General features: G+C 42.8%; 1 protein-coding gene across 1 annotated transcript in view; it reads left to right on the top strand.

Moving 5' to 3' along the window:
• The window catches only part of Adcy8 (adenylate cyclase 8), a 216,771-nt gene extending 197,665 nt beyond the window's left edge, over positions 1-19,106 (top strand). Inside the window, 6 exon segments of the mRNA XM_051159596.1 lie at positions 462-620; positions 10,927-11,073; positions 13,916-14,008; positions 15,563-15,677; positions 18,575-18,831; positions 18,833-19,106. Coding sequence (XP_051015553.1) covers positions 462-620; positions 10,927-11,073; positions 13,916-14,008; positions 15,563-15,677; positions 18,575-18,831; positions 18,833-19,063 — 1,002 coding nt within the window. The 3' untranslated portion in view covers positions 19,064-19,106.
• Positions 19,107-19,338: the final 232 nt, after the last annotated feature.

Raw genomic sequence — 19,338 nt, forward strand, 5'->3', positions numbered from 1 at the left:
GTTCCTGTCTCCTCTAGTGAGGTCAGGAATCTCATCCTAAGCACGCCACTCTCAATCTTTCATTGAACCTTAACTTCCTTCCAGAGGTTCAATTGCCAAAGACATGCCATCAACAATTAGAGGTTCAAGATATGAACTTCTGGGGGCAGGGTACACATTCAGTTCATGACAAAAAGAATGTAATATCAATCATATGGAAAATTTCCTGGACCCATGCCATCTACAGTCCATGGAGGACACAGGTATTGTCAGATAATCCCACACAGGAAAAAATGACCTATGTATAGATAGTCCCTGGAAGAACAGGTGCACAGTCCTGGAATCCTCAGAAAACTTAGCTTCAGGCGTGGGCCTTCAGATGAGGAAGTTAGGCTTTGTTTCACCTGTGAAGAATCCCAGAGAAACCTTGCAGACATGCAAACCTGAGCCGGCTCCGTCTCTTTGGCCCCTGTCCATTACAGCTGGAGTACACAGCTCGCCTTGATTTCCTGTGGCGAGTGCAAGCCAAAGAGGAGATCAACGAGATGAAGGAGCTGAGGGAGCACAACGAGAACATGCTGCGCAACATCTTACCCAGCCACGTGGCCCGCCACTTCCTGGAGAAAGACAGAGATAATGAGGTGAGCAGGGTCTGACTAGTCAGAGGGGAACGGGATGCTGTACAGCTGATCACATTGATCCTGAGATCCAGGAAAACTATGCCTACCACATGGTGCCTGGCAACCCAAGATGTCTGGTGTTATACAATTTATACACCATCTCCCCTGGCACCTAGTATTCCATCTGTTAGATAGATATAAGATCCTCATTAAAGGCTGGTTTGGAATTTCAAAGTTTTATATATGTCTATGCACATATCAAAATATATACAAATATATGATATATTGTGAATGTCATTGGAGAAATAAAGAGAGCTCCAACAATTCTAAGTATATCCCCAAAATAATTGAAAAAGGGGCAGTGCTCAAAGAAATGAGATGTTTATGTCTTATTTATAGTAGCCAAAAGGTGAAACAGCACAGGTATCCATTGGTGGATGCATGGATTAAGGTGTCACACACACACACACACACACACACACACACACACACACACACACACACTCACAGAATGTTACTTATCTATAAGAAAGGATGTCCTGGACCACAATACAGTATAGCCTTATGCTAAGTGAAATATACCAATCATCAGAAGTACAAATACTATATATGATTGCATTTATGTAAGTTACGTGTAGATGTCAATGCACAGACAAAGGGAAGAAATGTGGTTGACAAGGATTATAGCAGTGTGGAATGGGGAGTTACAGCTGCTCAGGTTTGCAAGCTGAGGAATATTCGGTAATGGTAGTGATGGTTATGCAACAAAGTGAACGTACCACTGAGTTAATAACTACAGGGAGAAGAAGGTAAGTTGTGTGTGTGACACGTATTTCATTCACCACAATTTAAAGTAATAGTTAGATGTGTGTATATGTATATGTATGTTCACACAAATATATATATATATATATATGTGTGTGTGTGTGTATGACATGCATATATGTGTGTATGGGGGTAGCTATATAACATTGGAGGTAGGTGCATATGTGGAGAAGCATGTATATTCTTGGCACAATGCCTCACACATGGTAAGCGCTCATCATCTGTTTTTCCATATTATATCATACTGAGGATCCACCTAGGGAAACCAAACCACAACTGTCAAATCAAGCTGCTAGGAGCCTTGTGCCCTCTTCACAGATTCTTCCAGCTCTTGATGGCCCCCAAATCTTCCTTTGAGTGTGACAGCATCAGTCTAATCTGTGTCTGCATCTTCACATGGCCCTTTCTATAAAGGCATCAGCCTCTTTCCTCTAAGGACACCAGCCATTAGATTTAGGATTTGTTTTAATCCAAAATGATCTCATCTTCAGTTAGTTATATCTACAAAAATATCACTTCCAAATAAGATCTGATGTTCCAAATGGATATAAATTTGATGAGAATATTATTCAGAGAATACTATTCATTCACTGAAAAGATTAAAGTATATTATTGAATAATCTGGATAGAACCCTGGCCCAGGCCTGTCAGTCAGGCCATTTAGGCTATGGTAAGACTTTGAAACACTTTTAAATGAAATGGGAGCTTGGGAAAGTTCCAAACATAACTTAATTAATAAGCTGCATGGATTGGAACATAGATCTATGGACAATAAGATTAAAGCTAGTCAGAGACCCTAAAACATCTCACGTACAACATTGGTGGGGGGGAGTAGGAGTTGATGGAAACAGAGAGAAGATGAGCTCCATCTGTGGAGGTGGAAGTAAAGGCCTCAAAAAAGGTGCTGATGTGAGAGGTGAGAGATGAAAACACTGAAACCATTGAGTTCACCCTATAACCTCGAAGCAAAAGTTACTCAAGAGCCAACTGAATGCTATTTCAAATGCCAGAGGCTCTGTGTGTAAGAATGCTTGGTCTTCCTCTGTGAGCATCTCAGGCAGACCTAGCACCATGGACAGACCCCCAGGGGTCATCCTTGAACTCTGCCTCAGGAAGAAGCCCTACAAAGATGAAATACTACAACTGCTTTGCATTTTCAAGATGATGATGTCAACAATACAGGCCACACCAACCTGGGTCAAAAACTGATCCTTACACCTGATCTGTGATCCCCTGCTGGAGCACTCAAACAAGACCAGTTGCCCTCAGAAAGGTGGTACAAACGTGATTCTCCCTGAATTAGAGGCTGGGCTAAGACTGCCTTTTCATAACAAGGTTTGCAATCAGCTCAAGAGGGGCTGACAACCCTTAGAATAAGGTGACAGCAGGTTATCTCTTGGAAAAGCCTGTACCAGCTGGTGGAGATAGAGACTACTGGTTATTCATTTGATAGCTTGTTTTAATTTGTGGGTATGGTGCCTTTAGGAAGATAATGAAGTCTCCAATTTGCCCTCCCACATTCTATCATTCATATTTTACCATTAAGACCCCCAAAGATGTTAAATTTGTGACCCTTTCCTTGGGAATCTTAGCTAACAGAATAAGATAGTCCCATCTAAGCCTCTGAAGAAACAAAACAAAACAAAAATAGTAAAAGTAAAACATAAGGCATAATTTGGACATCAAACTGCAGAAGCACTTGAGTCTTAGAAGTCTTTTATGGTACAGGTCAAAACTACCCACAGTTCTCAAAAGATGTTTATTATGGAGTTGTGTTTGGGCCTGGTTTTCTTGAACCTTTGTTGCAAAAGTTCTTTGGCAGCTGTTAGAGCAGAGAGAGTGTGGGTGTGCATCAATTGTGACCACCAGAGGAAGAGGCCGAAACACAAGAATGTCTGACTGAGGTAAACCCAGATCCAATGATGGAAAGGTGTTTTTCAGCCATAACATCAAAACCATGAGGTGCCTGGGAAGGAGCCAAGAGAGATAGATTTCATCATGAAATAAAAGAAAACTAGAGATGTGCAAGACTCCAGGTACTCAGCTAGGGTGTGTTCCAAACCCCACTGACCTGGATCATGATTAGTCTTTAAGAGAACACTGACATTTGAGCAGACATTTGAATGACAAAGGTTAGCAAGCTTCAGACATTCTTTCTCCCCTGGCTTCACTTGGAATAAGAAGCACAGGACTAAGTTCCCAGAAGCCTAGGCACAGAAAGGATCAGGCAACAGAGTTCCCTGAGAAAAGAGGACAGCAGTGTCCCCACATCAGCATGTGGAGTGGAGGAGGGGTGCATGTGAGTGTTCAGAATTCCCCACACAGTCCAAATCTGAACTCTCAACCCACACAGAAAGATGACAATAAAACAATTATAGCTTTTCTATATTCATCTATCCTTCTACAGTTTAGAACATGTTTTTAGCTTCTTTAAACCCAGAATAGAAAGAAACAGATGGAACACTGGAAGTGTTTAATTAGAGTGAGTTAAATAAAGCGACCCGCTCTGAAGGGGGTGAGTAGATGACATGATTCTATCCCATATGGCTCTCCAAGCCCCTTCACCTCTTTTCTAAGGGTAGGGTTAGAAATCATGGTAGGGTTGAGGATAAATAGGGTATGTAACATCAGTAAGTGCCCGTAGACACTGGCTCCCAGACGGGGATTGCCAATAAGGGTTGCTAAGAGATCTGAGGGAGGGGAAGCAGTGAGGCCAGAACATGCACTCCTTGGGGAATCACATGAGGCTGGCTGTGTTCCTCCACAGAAAGCTTCAAGACCACTGCTATACTGTTCCTATGTAAAAAGCTCTCTGACCTGTTCTAGTGTCTTCTGATCTAAAGGGATGGGAGCTCTGACGCTTTGTCCCCAAGGAGAGTATTAGGGCCTTCTATTTCTCCCTTTATATTTTTTACTAGGACCATTGTATGCTAACTTGAATTATCTTGCTTTGACTCTGTGTGAAACATTGGGGATGAGGAAAGAGACAGCAAGGCTTGTTGAGTTTGTGTGTGTGTGTGTGTGTGTGCACGCATGCGTGTGTGTGTGTGTGTGTGTGTGTGTGTGTGTGTGTGTGTGTGTGTGTGTGTGTGTTTTGGTTTTCATGGGTTTCTTGTTTTGTTTTGTTTTTTGTTTTTTCACTACTGTGGTGGATTGTCTGAGCAAGCAAGCATCTTAAAGGAGGACGTGCCTGCTTTGCCTATGGCTTCAGGGCTTTCAGTCGATACTGATTGTGTCCATGATTTCCAGGCCTGTGGTGACACAGGATCATGGTAGAGGCATATAGTAGAGCAGAGCCGTTTACTTCACTGAACTGCAGCTAGGAAAAGCAAGAAGCAGGTAGCAGAAGATGAGGTACACCTCTGGATACATGCCCAGTGACCCACTTCCTACTTGTGCAATGTAAATCCATCAAAGTATTGGTCTATCAATTAGGTAAGGTCCTCAGCACTCAGATACTTCCCCAAATTCCTTTAGCTGACAGCAAAGTCCCCGGTACATAAGCCCATCATGGACAGTTCATATTTAAATCACAGTAGGCAGCAATTTCTGCAAGGCTGTCTCCACCCAAATCCTCGAAGTGACAAGGATGAAGGCAGTTCATTTTGTCTCTAGGACCAATGACAAAACTACAGCCAGCTGCAGTTTAATGGAACAAATAGCCAACTGAAATAGAGTATTTAAATGTGGCTAGGTACAAAGCAGAGAGAGAGCCAGCACCCTTTCACAGCTGAAGGGATGAGGGTCAGAAAGCCCACCTTACTGCCTAAAGTCATGTAACCATATCTGCAGGGGCCATTATCTCTCTTACCACATTCATTGCCCTGATCTCCTGGGGTTGGGAGGACTCCGCATAAAATCTTCCACCTCATCTAATTAGGGAGAATATAGTGAGAAGAGCCGCAGCGACTGGGACATGAGCCCCAGTATTTATCCCCTCAAGGACTTGTTTGTGTCCAAGATGAAGATGATTTCTCCTCCCATGTGGTACCCAATAGCGTGGGTTTCCCTTCCTGCCCCTCATGAGAATGGAGACACACCACTCTACATGTTCTGCGGCAGCCAGTGAGTGGGTAAATAGAGCCATTCTGGTTCCAGTTCCTGAGGAGAAACAAGGGATCCCATTTCGATCTCCTATGTTTATCTAACCCTTCATCACCTGCAAGCCTGTGCTTCCACATTTGTCTTCATGGATATTACTGTCTCCAGGACACGCTCTTCACCACTTAACATCTGGACAAAAGGAGAAATGGTTCCTGGCCACCCTTTCCATTCCTCTCACTTCCAGTAGATGCAACAGTCAAGCGCTGATCTGAGTCTATATTTTCTTCAAGTTCAGTTTTTTGCCTAACATAAATTCCCTCCAGTGTTAAATCAACTTTTCATTCAAATATTGAGCCTATGAAGTTTCCAGTTACAGTATGTGTCCCTGTTTATCATAACTAGCATTGTCATCATTCCTAAATGATCACATCTGGAGTCAGACTATGCAGTTATAAATCCCTGCTCTACTCCTTAATAACTGTGAGGTTTTTTTTTTAATTTATTCACATTGCATCCAGATTGTTAATCCTTCAATCTTATCTTCCTGCTCCCACCCTCCCCCCTTCTTCTGCCCTACTCCCCTTCCCGAGACCTTTGCCAGGTGGAGTCCTCCTCCCCCACCATCTGACCACAACCTCTGGGGTCTCATTTGGATAGCCTGCATCCCCTTCCTCTGTGTTCCCACAGGGCCTCTTTGCCAAGTGGCAGTGATCAAATCTTCGAGTTTTAAGCCAAGTACTTAACCACAACCTCTCTCATCCTCCCATAAATAAAATAAAGACCTTAATTACATATGCCTCAAGAAGTTATTGTGAGCATTAACTAACATGATGCATGCTGTGATGTGCCTGGGATATAATTGCTTAGTAAAAATAGTTGGTGTCATCATTATCTTATTTTATTTTTAAGAAATCAAAGAAATGGCTTGAGAAATGGCTTAGTAGGTAAAATACCTACCATGTGAGTGTGAGAACCAGATCTTGGACATCTAGCACCCATATAAATGCCAAATAGGAATGATGGTAATTCCAGCATTTGAAAGGATTCAAGAGAGGGGATTCCTGGGGCAAGCGGAGTAGTTAGACTAAACACAGAGTTGATCTCTCAGTTCAGATGAGAGGACCAGTCTCAATGAAAAAAGTAGAAACTCCAAATACTAGCCTCATGCTTTCACACACATGAGCATATACATGTGTCCACAGCCTGAAAACATATATACACACATACAAATGCACATACATTGCAACTATATATGCATACTACATATATAGAAGCACATGCAAAATAAAATAAAATCAGAGAATTCCCAATGCTGCCAAGACTGTGAAATGGAAAGAAGGAAAAGTGTATGGGAGGAACTAGGATTAGTTAGAACTCCAATGGACAAATGGGCAGCCATTGTACACAGTAGATGCATTTATAATGTAGGGAATAAAAAGGAAGTTGGTTATGCAACTGTGGAGTGTATTTCAGAGAATTTTTTTTCTTTTCTTTTCTACATTTAAATAGAAATAGAGGTTGCCTGGATAGATTTTGCTTTCTCAAAATTTATGTGTGAAATAGCCCAAGACTGTAGCTATCATAGGAAAGGTAGTCATTTTTAAATGAGGCCATTAAGGTGGTCCTAGCATAGTCTCACTGGCACCATTGTAAAAAGAGAAGAACACAGTAAGGTAAGAAGGAGATGGGCATGTACTCTCTGAGCAGAAGAGCCTCTGAAGTGCCTTGATCTCAGCTTTCCAGCCTCCAGAATTATGAGAAAATACATTTCTGTAGTTTACGTTACTCTGAGAACAGCCTTCACAAAGTAACTGTATAGTCAATTGAATAGGAGAGGCTTTTACCTTCAAGCCACAGACGTATGGAGTAGATCATTCTGTGAGCTTATTTATACAAGTTGTCTAACTTATGAAGCAAAATTAGCTTCCTTCCATGCAGACATACCTGCCCAAGACTAAAGTGAGTAGGCTCCCATATTAGGAAGCCATTTTTCTGCTGCTCTTCTCCAGTCTATAACTCTTGCCCAGCCAGTCACCCACTGCCTATGTCCCTTTGGTTGAAAATTAAATTGACTCACACTTCAAACTCAAGATTGATCATGAACCAGTGACATCATTCTTCTCAGACCTAGGGCACAATAGAGGAAGTCCACATGGATATGTGGAATACAGAAGCCCTAGAACCTTCTAGTCCTACCTCTTGCACTGTTAGCTGCATGATCCAGGACAATAACATGTCTTCTCTGTCTGGTGTTGCTTATCTGTGAAGTGGGGATAATAACTAGAAATTTTCACTGGATTGCTACAACTTACAGGTTCATGGGAAAGTACTTTTTAGGTTTGAATGTTTCCTAAAAAGACCAAGAAGTCATTAATTAACATAAAAACTAATTGTGGGTGTTTGCTTATAATAGACCCATGTGTAAATTATGCATCAGACTCCTGTCCCCATCTAAGAGCCTAGAAAGTTTGTACAAAACTCATCTGTACATGGTTAGTGAATATAGGAAACAAGAATTTGCCTCATTAAGGAGATAAGCGCCAAGGGACAGGAGGTAGAAATAAATGTATTACGGTGATGTAGAACTGTTCGGCTTCCTCCAGAGGCAAATTTGGAAAATCAGAACTTAAAAGGCAGCAACTTCCTTGAAGGAGATCCTAGGAAATACAGAACATAAGGAAGAGAAAGCAGACACTGAAGTATGATACATTGTTGGATAGATCAGCTACCCAAGTGGGCAACGAGAGCCAAGTCTGACAGTCCAAAGTTACATGGCTCTAGGGGTGAGGGAAGAAGACACACAACACCACTTCCTGTCAGTGGTTATTGGAGACCTGTGATTTGGGGACATTGATTTCATGCCTATTCAAAGCCATGGAGGGCACCTGTGGCAGCAGTTACAACAGGACATAGAAGTAGAAAAGCATACTGGTGATACGATTCAGTGGAAGAGCACAAGCATTCAAAGCTCTGAATTCAATGCCAACACTAAATCAAAAAGCAGAAATGCTTTAGTATTTTAGGAGCCCAATGAATTGAGACTTGTAGGCCCTTAGGTTAAAGGGATGGGTGGTAGTAAGGACATGAATCTGGGCCATGATGTAGTGTTAGAACTTTATCTTGAAGGCAACTCTGGGGCCACTGGAGAGCTTTAAGACTGGGGGAGTGTATAATATCCACTATCACACATATCCTCTTTTTAAAAGTAGCTCTAGGTGGCACACACAGAATGCCCTTGAGATGAATAAAGCTGGAGGCCTCCAAGTAGGAAGCTTCTTTATTAGTGACAAAGCAAGACACTCGAAAGAGCCCTACTTTTAAAAATAGCAGGAACACTAAAATAAGGTCAATAAGCACCAAGAAAGAGTCCAAGATAACTGACACTCCCTTTGTAGATGTCAACTGTGGTATTTCTAACAGAGAAAGAAGGAACAGATGAGGGCTTCATGATGAAGGGAAAGCCCACTAGGCATATAGTTTATAGTTTGAAGACTGTGAAAACAAAGCAGGATGAGCAAAGGCCCAGAACTAATCTGGAAATAGGAATTTTGAAACTGCTATGTGTGGGCAGTAGAGAGGTGGAGCATGAGTAAGCTCTATCAGGCAAAGACATTCAATGTGATCCATTCACTGATTCACAGACAAAACAGGCAGAAGGTTTTTCAAAACGCAAATCCTTAAAGAAGGCAAGCATGAGAAAACAAGATATTTCACAGACCATCAAGAGACTCAAGGACCTAAGTGGTCAACATGATGAGCTATGTGGATGCCCAATAAGATAGGAACTTACACGTGTGCACTGATTTTCCCCAATACAGATAACTTCCTCTCCATTTATTTCATTCCATCTTGAGATGTGAATAGAAATAGACAGAGGAGAAAGATAGCTTAAGAAGGATGAAAGCCAGGATGAAGAGAGACTGGCTGATAGACACATGAGCCTGCAGGATCCAGGGTATGCAGTCCTTTCTCTTAGAAATGATAGAGTGGGGATCAGTACAGAGGGGGTTGGGGGCAGGAGTAAGACATAAGCAAGGAGAGAATTGGCTGGAATGGGAGTTACACTTGATGGTTTTGTGTGTCAACTTGACACAAAGTAGAGTAGAGCCATCAGAGGGAAAGGAGCCTCAGTTGAGAAAACACTTCCATAAGCTCCAGCTGTATGGCATTTCCCCAATTAGTGATCAATGGGGGAGGGCAGCCCATGGTGGGTGATGCAATGGCACCTAGGCTAGTAGAAAGAAAACAGGCTGAGCAAGCCACGGGAAGCAAGAAAGTAAGCAGCATCCTTCCATGGCTTCCATATCAGCCCCTGCCTCCACAATCCTGCCCTGTTTGAGATCCTGTGTTGACTTCCTTTGGTGATGAATAGCAATGTGGAAGTGTAAGCTGAATAAACCCTTTCCTCCCCAACCTGCTCTTTGGTCATGGCGTTTTCGTTTTCATCATAGTGATAGAAACCCTAAAGAAGGCAGGGGTAAAGTCGTTGAAGAAATTATAAGAGCCAAGACCTTACCTATCAGAAAGAGGTGAGACATGACTGGAGTTGAAGCAAGAAAGATTGAGATAATTACACATGTAGATGTGTGCATATAAGGACTAAAACCAGGGAGAATTTTAAAACCACCCAGCTATAGCTTTCTTGGTGAAGCAGGAGCAAGATCATCTATTCCGAAGACCAGTATAGTGGGTTAAGGAGAATGGTGAGACTCTGGACCAGTCATTGAGGAGAACAAAAGAACTGGCCAAGGACAAAGGCTTGACATTCAGAAGTAAAGTGTTGACTCAACTGAAGCTTAAGAGCACATGCTTTTTATTATCCTAATGATTCTGTGTTCATCGTCCAAGTATGGAACATCTAACATGTATTTTTCTGCGTATACACTAGTAACTTACCTCCTCCAACTAGGTTCCCCCTCCTATCCTCTACCATTTCCCACTAATACCACCTTATCAATCCATCAAGAGTTAACTCGTGAGGACAAAGCCCCCGAGATCCAGAGTACCTCTCAATGGTTAGATCCACCAGCCAGGGACCAAGTCTTTAACAATGAAGCTGTTGGAAGACTCTTTGTGTCCAAACCATGAGAACTGAATTTGGGCATATTAAAGAGTTCCAAGGGAGCTGCCTTGCTCTTTCTGGCATGTGTGGACACAGCTAGGGTGTACCACCTTTGAATCAGAGAGTGGCTCTTTATTATACACTAAATCTATCAAATACTTCCAAACATCTAGAACATGAGAAAGAAATTTGTGGATTATAATCAACCCATCTTGATATATTTGGCTATAGCAGCCTGGGGATATTGAGACATGCAGCGTTGACATATCATGCCTGAACTCTTATTTTCTGTCCTGCCACTGGATTCCTGCACCCATCTGCTAGGTCCTTATGCACAGACAGCAGCATAGCAGAACTTGAGCTCTGATCGTCATTTCTGCCTCCTCTCTGCCCCAGGAGCTATATTCTCAATCCTATGATGCCGTTGGAGTCATGTTTGCCTCCATCCCTGGATTTGCAGACTTTTACTCTCAGACAGAAATGAACAACCAGGGAGTGGAATGTCTGCGCTTGCTGAATGAGATCATCGCGGACTTTGATGAGGTAAATCTAAGTATCAGGATGCTGGGGTGTTTTCCAAATGCAAACATGTAGTATAATATTTAATTTTCACAATTTATATCTGAATAAATTGATATCTTGATATGTGTAGAAAATATATACTAGTTAAGTCAATCAACATATTCATCACCCCACCTTGTGGGAAAACACTTAAAGTGTAGCCCCTTGAGGATGTTCAGGTATACAATACACCATTATTTATTTTAGTCACCAAAGTGTGCAATGGTCTCCACAACATCTCATTCTGTCTCCCTGAAACAATCTACCCTATGACAAATATCTCTGTATTCCCACCTCACTTTGATTCCCTAATTGCTTTTATAACAACCTTTCTGCTCTCTGCTTCTGACGTGGCACATTATGATTCCATATATGTGTGAACTAACATAGCAAGGTCAACATTAATTAGACATAGTCATTTCTTGCCTCTCATGGCTTCACCATGCAGACAATACGCCACTTTCATAGAAGGAGATATGGCTAGTGCATCAATATGGAAGCATGATTTGGGCATTGTAAGATGTGAGGAGGAACTCCATAATGGCAGCCTGTCTTCTAAAATAGGCTACACATTCATGATAGAAACATTTCTTTGTACCCTGCTGAGTCTCCAGGACCTACTACTGAGCCTACCATATTTAGAGACACTGTCTCGGGCTTGAAAAACAACTTGGCTAACACATGCAAGGCTCTGAATTCAATCTCCATTCCTATGAAGACAGCAGTAGGAAGAGGCATTGACATTGTTTAAGTGAAAGAAGCATCTTTAGTTTATAGATCTGGAGAAAAGAAGTCCAAGATCAGTTAGCCTCATGTTCTGAGGGCTCCTGGTGCCTCATAGCATTGGCTTTTAGCAAAGTAGTTCTAAAGTAAAGACAAAAAGACCATTTCTGCTGTGCCACAGCTGGCAGGAAGCTAGAAAAATTCAGTTGTACAGAGGTAGAGGGAGACAGGAAACTGATGGTATTCCCAAGAGCTTCAAGTTAAACTACTCAGAATTTAAGGCCATCTGAAAGATAGGATATACCCAGCATGTGTCTTTAAGCAAAGAGCAGACATCAAAGTATGCTGGCCTTCCTATCTGAACTTATGTCTATCTATCCCATCTGCCTATCCATGCCAACCACTTGAGACATGGAAATATTATTGTGTTAAAGGGAGGCAAAGAGTTGGAGAACTGAAAGGCGCTAACATCTAGATCTTGGTAGGACTGTGTTCTCTCTGGAGGCTCCAGGGGAGAATCCATTTCTTGCCTTATTTCAACTTTTAGAGACACTTGAGATCCTTAGCTCATGGCTTTTTCTCATCTAAAAAGCTATTAGTCATTTCTGTTTCCTCCACAGTATCCCCACCTCTATCTCTCCTACATCTGTCTCTTACTTATAAGAGCATTTATCATGTGAAATCTCCCCAGGGTAGTTTCCATCCCAAAATCATAATTTCACCATCAAAGTCCCTTTTGACCATGGAGGATAGCATATGTGATTACGAGGACTGGGAACTTGGCTTGGCTGGGACCTGATTCAGGAGCATTGTTCTGCCCATTGAAGTTACTAAATATTAGACCAAAGTTCCCCTTTCTTTCCTTTTTCTTGTTTTTGTTTTGTTTTGTTTTGTTTTTTATTTTGTTTTTAGTTTTTGTTTTTGTTTTTTGTTTTCTGTTTTTTAGTTTTTTGAGACAGGGAACTCTCTTTGTAGACCAGGCTGGCCTCAAACTCACAAGAGATCCACCTGCCTCTGCCTCTGCCTCTCCAGGGCTGGGATTAAAGGCATCTACCACCATTCCTGGATTAGTTCCCCCTTTCTTAACACTGCTATCTAAATTGCAGGTAACATGTAGGAAACTTAAAGGCTGGTAGCTTTTTTTTAATTCATTCATTCATTCAGCACTGCTGTACTCAAGGCTCCATATAGGCTCTGAGTTTTAAACATAATTGGGGCTGATACCTACCATGAGTCTTAACATCCAACAAAGTCAGGGCCAAGACTAAGGAAGGGAGGTGAGATAGGGAAGCCAACTCCCAAGGACTATGTGAGAATGTAGGCTGCGCTCCATTTAGATTGAGGCAGCATGGAGTGGACAAGAGTCAGGCAGAGGAGAAGGAAGAATGGGAACGGCCACGTCATTGTGTGAAGGAAGAGTAGCCCCATAGGTGTTAGAAAACACAAGCATCCTGAGACTGAAGCAGGCCTGTCTTGTTCAAAGATTATCAAAAAAGTCAGGGACCAGGGCTTGGGTTCAGTGGGTTGGTTATGGCAAGCCTTGCTGGGCTCAGTGAATACTGACTTTGGCCTTGAGTAGAGCTGGAAGATATTAAAGGGTTTTACACAAAGCAGAAACATGCTCTGACTCAATCATAAATGATATCACCTGGCCAATGGGGTAGGAGTGAGGCAAGGACAGGAGTGGTACAGCTGAATGCTAACTGTGGCTTAGACCAAGGTGCTGACAGGGAAAGGTCAGAGGGGCAACATTCTAAGTACAAGTCAGAAGACTTGTTGACTGATTGGGGAACATTTCTTATTTAAGCTTATCAAATACCCATTGGTTCTCCCAGGAGCCACTGAAATGGTTGAGTATTTAGATACACCCACCCATCAAACATTTAGCAAGTACTTATAAACATGGCTTGATTGACTGAATGCATTACCCTCAGAGAGAAAAGAAGCTACATTAATGATGCTCAACCATTTTAGTTAACTCTTTCTCCATAGTGAATGGGGGGAGGGGGAGTATGCATTTTCAGGATCCCCAGGCTGCTAGAGCCCCGCACAGCAGCTGTGTGAACAAAAGGACTAATGTTGAGCCCTGAACCCATCGCAGCTGCTCGGGGAGGACCGCTTTCAAGACATCGAGAAGATCAAGACCATTGGTAGCACCTACATGGCCGTCTCAGGACTGTCCCCAGAGAAACAGGTAAAGTCCTTGGACTTAGACACATGTCGGCATGGGGCTGACTGTTGTCATGTGTTAAGGAAGGCTTGGGGAACAATGGGAGGGAAATCTAAACTGGGCTGTCCTGATTGCAGGATGTACATTCACTCTTGACAAAAGAGGTTTGCTGGATGAGGTGCTAAAATCTCACTGAAAAAAATCTGGGCCAAGAAATACATTGGCTATGATTTGGCTGTGTGCATCACAAAACCCCCTTCACTTTATCCCTCAAAAACTGTTACATGGTGGTGATGAGGGTGGTGTCTGGGGTGGTTGGTAGGTGGTAATGGTTGGTGACAGACAGGGGTGGGGGTAATGGGGGTGGGGTGGCTTTGTAAAATGTGTGTCAGGTACCAGTATTAATGGGGATACTAATGCCTACCTTCCAGGGCTAATAAGTGAGGTATCTGAGATAACTTTCATGTACCCCATATAAAGCTTATGACCTTGTAAGTAGTCAACAGATTTTATATGACTTTGAGTCAAAGCCACTAGGGAAAATGGAAGCCTCATTAGGTCAATATTGCACTCATCCTTCTTGCACATATTTTTATTAAAGGAAAATACTCTACGCATAGCTGTGTGAGATGAGACACATGGTGGTATACACTTGTGGCTCTCAGTAGCAGGAGTTAAAAAAACAAGTGTCTCTACTCCACATCTGCACCACCACTCATATTTGTAAATAAAGTTTTATTGTACACTGGCATTCCCATTTATTTCTACTATATCTTTTGCCCATTTAAAACCAAAATAGCACGATTGACTAGTTACAAAAATATGCAAAATATCTGAAGCCTGGCCTTTAATTGAACTAGCAACCTCTGTAGGGTCCCAAAGTCTCTCTCACAGACAATTTCATTCAACTGTGAAGAAGTAGTCAGGACCACCAAACTTTGCCTTGCTTTATCAATTTGGAAACAGAGATAAAGAGGCTCACTCTGCACCTCCCTGAAGGGTTTCACTTTTCACTAGTATATATAAAACATCTTTTTGTTTTGTTTTGTTTTGTTTTGAGACAGGGTTTCTATGTAGCCATGGCTGTCCTGGAATCACCTTGTAGACCAGACTGGCCTCAAACTCACAGCAATCTATGTGCCTCCACCTCCTGAGTGCTGGGTTTGCAGGCATGCACCACCACACCCAGCTTATAAAACACCTCTTAAACAGATGCTGTGAACATTTCAGAGGAAACAGACATAGCTTTCAGACTGAGAATCCTACATGCACAGGATGGGAACATGTACAGATGGGCAGTCACCAAATGCATGCACACCAGCGAGCACACAGAGGAATCTGTAATGCGGCAACCTTCCTGGACAAGCGTAGATGTGAGGGGAAGCTGTGATGACACTCACGCACTGGCACATTAATTGAATCACCTGTGATCTCACGCCTTGGAGATACATGGCTTGAGTGTGTAGGGCTTTTCTTGCATGTTTATTTCCTTCTATGGGATGTGCAGTTAAAACCTCTGCTGAAGACATCAGACACACGTGAAACACTGAAGGCATCCCTCTCTCGTGTTTTCTCCAGCAATGTGAAGACAAGTGGGGACATTTGTGTGCTCTGGCTGACTTCTCTCTTGCCCTGGCCGAAAGCATACAGGAGATCAACAAGCATTCGTTCAATAATTTTGAACTCCGAATCGGTGAGTTGCCGCTAGAGGCAGAGGCCTGGTTGGGCTAAGTGTCTTTGTTCCATTAGCCCCCCCCCGCCCATGTCCTAGGCAACGGTCCAGGAAAGCTTTCTCTTGCAAAATGCATGAGGTTCTGTATGACCCTGACAAGGACAGGCACAGAGTCAACTCAAGCCTTTCTGGACTTCTTCCTCATCCAAGATGCTGGCAGCGAGGCAGCATCCTGACCTGTGCTGAAGTGCAAAACAAACAGTGGCTGGCCTCTCCTCCAATGTATCTGTCTAGCACCCTCACCACCTACACAAGGACATGCTAAGAGAAGCAGCTAACGATCCAAAAATCATGGAATTCTGGCTCTTTTGTATCTCTCCAAACCAGTGGTCAATGCGTTGTTCTCTGCTTCCTCTGGATAATGCCTTAGACAACAGCAGGATCCTACCTCCGAGGCGGCCCCATACTGTACTGAGCCAGATGCAGGCAGAAAGCCACAGTTTCTCAGCCATGCAGTCTCTTTCCATTGCAGAGACATAATGTCCTCGTGCAAAGTAGCCACAAAGCAATCATTGATGTTGAATAAATACTCCATGGTAGCATTATTTGTTCATGCCTCCACCTGCTCTGGGCTTTCAGGATCCTCTAGAAGTTCGGCCTGAAAGCCCCTGCTCTAACTCACATTTACATTTTGTAGATGAGGAAATCAGTCCCAAAACAGAGGAGCCACTAGCCTGACACCACACCACTCAGCCAAACAGTCATGCCAGCAGCAGCTCAGGGAGCCTGACTCTGAGACGAATGACACGGTGGCTACTGAGCAGCAGTTTAAAACAACCTTTGCTGCTGACTTCATGCTGTAGGCCTCCTGTGGCTGACAAGCCATTTGACTTCATTAGGCTCTCCCTTAACAGCTGGCAAGAAGAGAATGGGAGGTTAAGAAATACCAGTATCTGTTCCTCAGATGAGAAGAATGGCACACGCTTTTGTTCTTTGAAACAAGGATTTATATTTATGGTGTTGATCTATAGATAGGGTGTTAAAGCCTGGATCCCACATCTCCCATCAAACTCATGTCCTTTGTGAAATCATTGACTTCACAATTGAACCAAGAATCGAAAGGAAACGTTAGCTCAGAAGAGAGAACAGTCTAAGTAAATTCCAAAGACATGGGTGATATCAGGGCTACCCCTGGGTGTGATATAGTAAACTGCTGGTGTGGTTTTGTTGATCCCTAGAGTTAGAAACTTTAACTCTCCACTGGACTGAGCTTCTCGGTCTGCATTTCGTGTCCGGTGTAACCAACTCTGACTTTAAACAAGACAGGGAGGCTTTTCAGCCTCAGCTTCCTCGAGTGCAGGCTAGAAGCTACATCACCACTGCCGCTGCCTGTGACCTTATAGAAATCATATGAGAAACAAATGACATAATATCTGTCGAGGTTTTAAAGGGTTAATCATCATTGTGATTCCTGTGCATTCTACTCTGTGTGTGTGTGTGTGTGTGTGTGTGTGTGTGTGTTGTATATTGTACGTGGTGCCAATATGTATGCAAATGTATGTGGTGTATAATGTATAGTGTATAGAGTCCCTGTGTGTAGTGTAGTAAGTAGTGTGTATGTATTTCATATGTGCATACGTATAGTATAATGTGTAGTGTATAAGTGTTTATGTATAGTGTGTTGTGTAATATATAGTGTGTGTGTGTGTGTGTGTGTGTGTGGAGAATAGTATGTAGTGTCTGTGTCCATAGTGTCGTGCACTTGCTTCAGCCTAGAATGATGTAACCCATATATCCATAAGACTGATTCTATTACTCTCCTCAAATCTCTGGTCAGAAATTCTTTCCTAACTGCTCTACTCAAAAATACAATGCCTCTGGTCTCTTTCTGTTCCTGCACACTGATGGATTTTGCTTTCATTACCTACTGATATTACATTACCTGCTTTTAAAATTATTTTCTGTCTCTCCAGTAGGAGACAAGCCTGTGTCTTCTTACCACTCTCCACCACCAGTATCTCACATCTGAGATGCCTAGTCAACATTTCTAGAATTGTGAAATTCTTTCGTAGGGGAGACAGATGTGCATGGTACACATTAAGTGAAAGTCTGTTGTTTCTAGAAGAGTCATCTAGGTTTCCTGCAGGGTTAAGCATTGAAACCATCACAAAAAGCACTTCCAAATGAAGTACCTGATTAGAGCAAGGCACAAAGGGTTCAAACAAAACAAGACTATAGCACCAAGGTTACCAGGTCAGGGAAGCAGCAGCTTAGTGTGGCATGGTGGTGATGCGGGGGGAGAAGGTGGATGAATTAGGCTGGCAAGCCAGGCAAAAGCTAGCTCAAAGAAGCTATGGATTCTAATCCTAAAGAGCAGTGGGTCCTCCTTAGGTACGAAGAATTCCTAGCAGATGTTTAAATGAGTTTTCATTGGATCCACTGTACAGATCAGAGAGTGGTAGGAAAGGGGCTTCAAGAGGACAAGGAATATAAAGGAGACAAGGCCATGGGCTGAAGACATGAATGAAAATAGCGAAGAAGATAGTCTGCCCAAGCTCCTAGAGCACTGTATAAGCAATAGAAGATCCCTGGGCCCTGAATTCTGATTAGCACTTGATCATCCCACATCCAAGATAAGTCTATGTGCATGTGGAAATGATGATTCTATTATACTGTTCAGTCTCTGGCAGTGGCTTTGCTCGTATTTCTTTTAAAAAGCTTCCCTTTATATTCCAGTCCATAGATGGGTAGAGTGATGTCCACATATGCTAAAAATACTGACCCAGATGACTCACTTAGTTAGTGACAGAGGTGGGAACTAGACTATGCTGCTCCCCCCCAAGAGATTCAGATACACCAATCAGTCACACGTAAGTGTCCTTCTTCCTCACTTCTTGCTCCTTTGGGTTCTGTTGTAGGCATCAGCCACGGCTCCGTGGTAGCAGGCGTGATTGGCGCTAAGAAACCACAGTATGACATTTGGGGTAAAACTGTGAACTTGGCAAGTCGTATGGACAGCACAGGGGTGAGTGGCCGGATCCAGGTGCCGGAGGAGACGTATCTTATCCTTAAGGACCAAGGCTTTGCTTTTGACTACCGAGGAGAGATCTATGTGAAGGGTATCAGCGAGCAAGAAGGGAAAATCAAAACGTACTTTCTCCTGGGAAGAGTGCAAACCCAACCCATTCATCTTACCCCCAAGGAGACTGCCCGGGCAATATTCTCTGGCTGCCGTTGTGCTTGGCCTTGTCCAGTCTCTCAACAGGCAAAGGCAAAAGCAGCTGCTCAATGAGAACAGCAACTCGGGCATCATCAAGGGCCATTACAACCGGCGGACTTTGTTAACACCCAGTGGGCCAGAGCCTGGGGCACAAGCCGAAGGCACCGACAAATCCGATTTGCCATAAAAAGCATTTTCTTTGTGTTCCTTTCTCTCTTTTTTTTTTTTTTTTTTTTTTTTTTTGTATTTCTTTTATATATAAAATAAATATACTAATAAAAAGGTTTAATTTTTTTTAGAACCAGGATGGTTTCATTGGTCTGTGAATATACGAGATCAACCACACAATTTGAGGTTTTCCCTCACTCACCTCTCTTATAGATCACTTCTTAGATGCACGATCTATAAGGCCAAAATTCTGACTTAGAGGTGTTCTGCATAAATTGGAAAAGGGGGTGTGAA

The sequence above is a fragment of the Acomys russatus genome, chromosome 17 (assembly GCF_903995435.1).
Source record: "Acomys russatus chromosome 17, mAcoRus1.1, whole genome shotgun sequence".
Taxonomy (NCBI): Eukaryota; Metazoa; Chordata; class Mammalia; order Rodentia; family Muridae; genus Acomys; species Acomys russatus.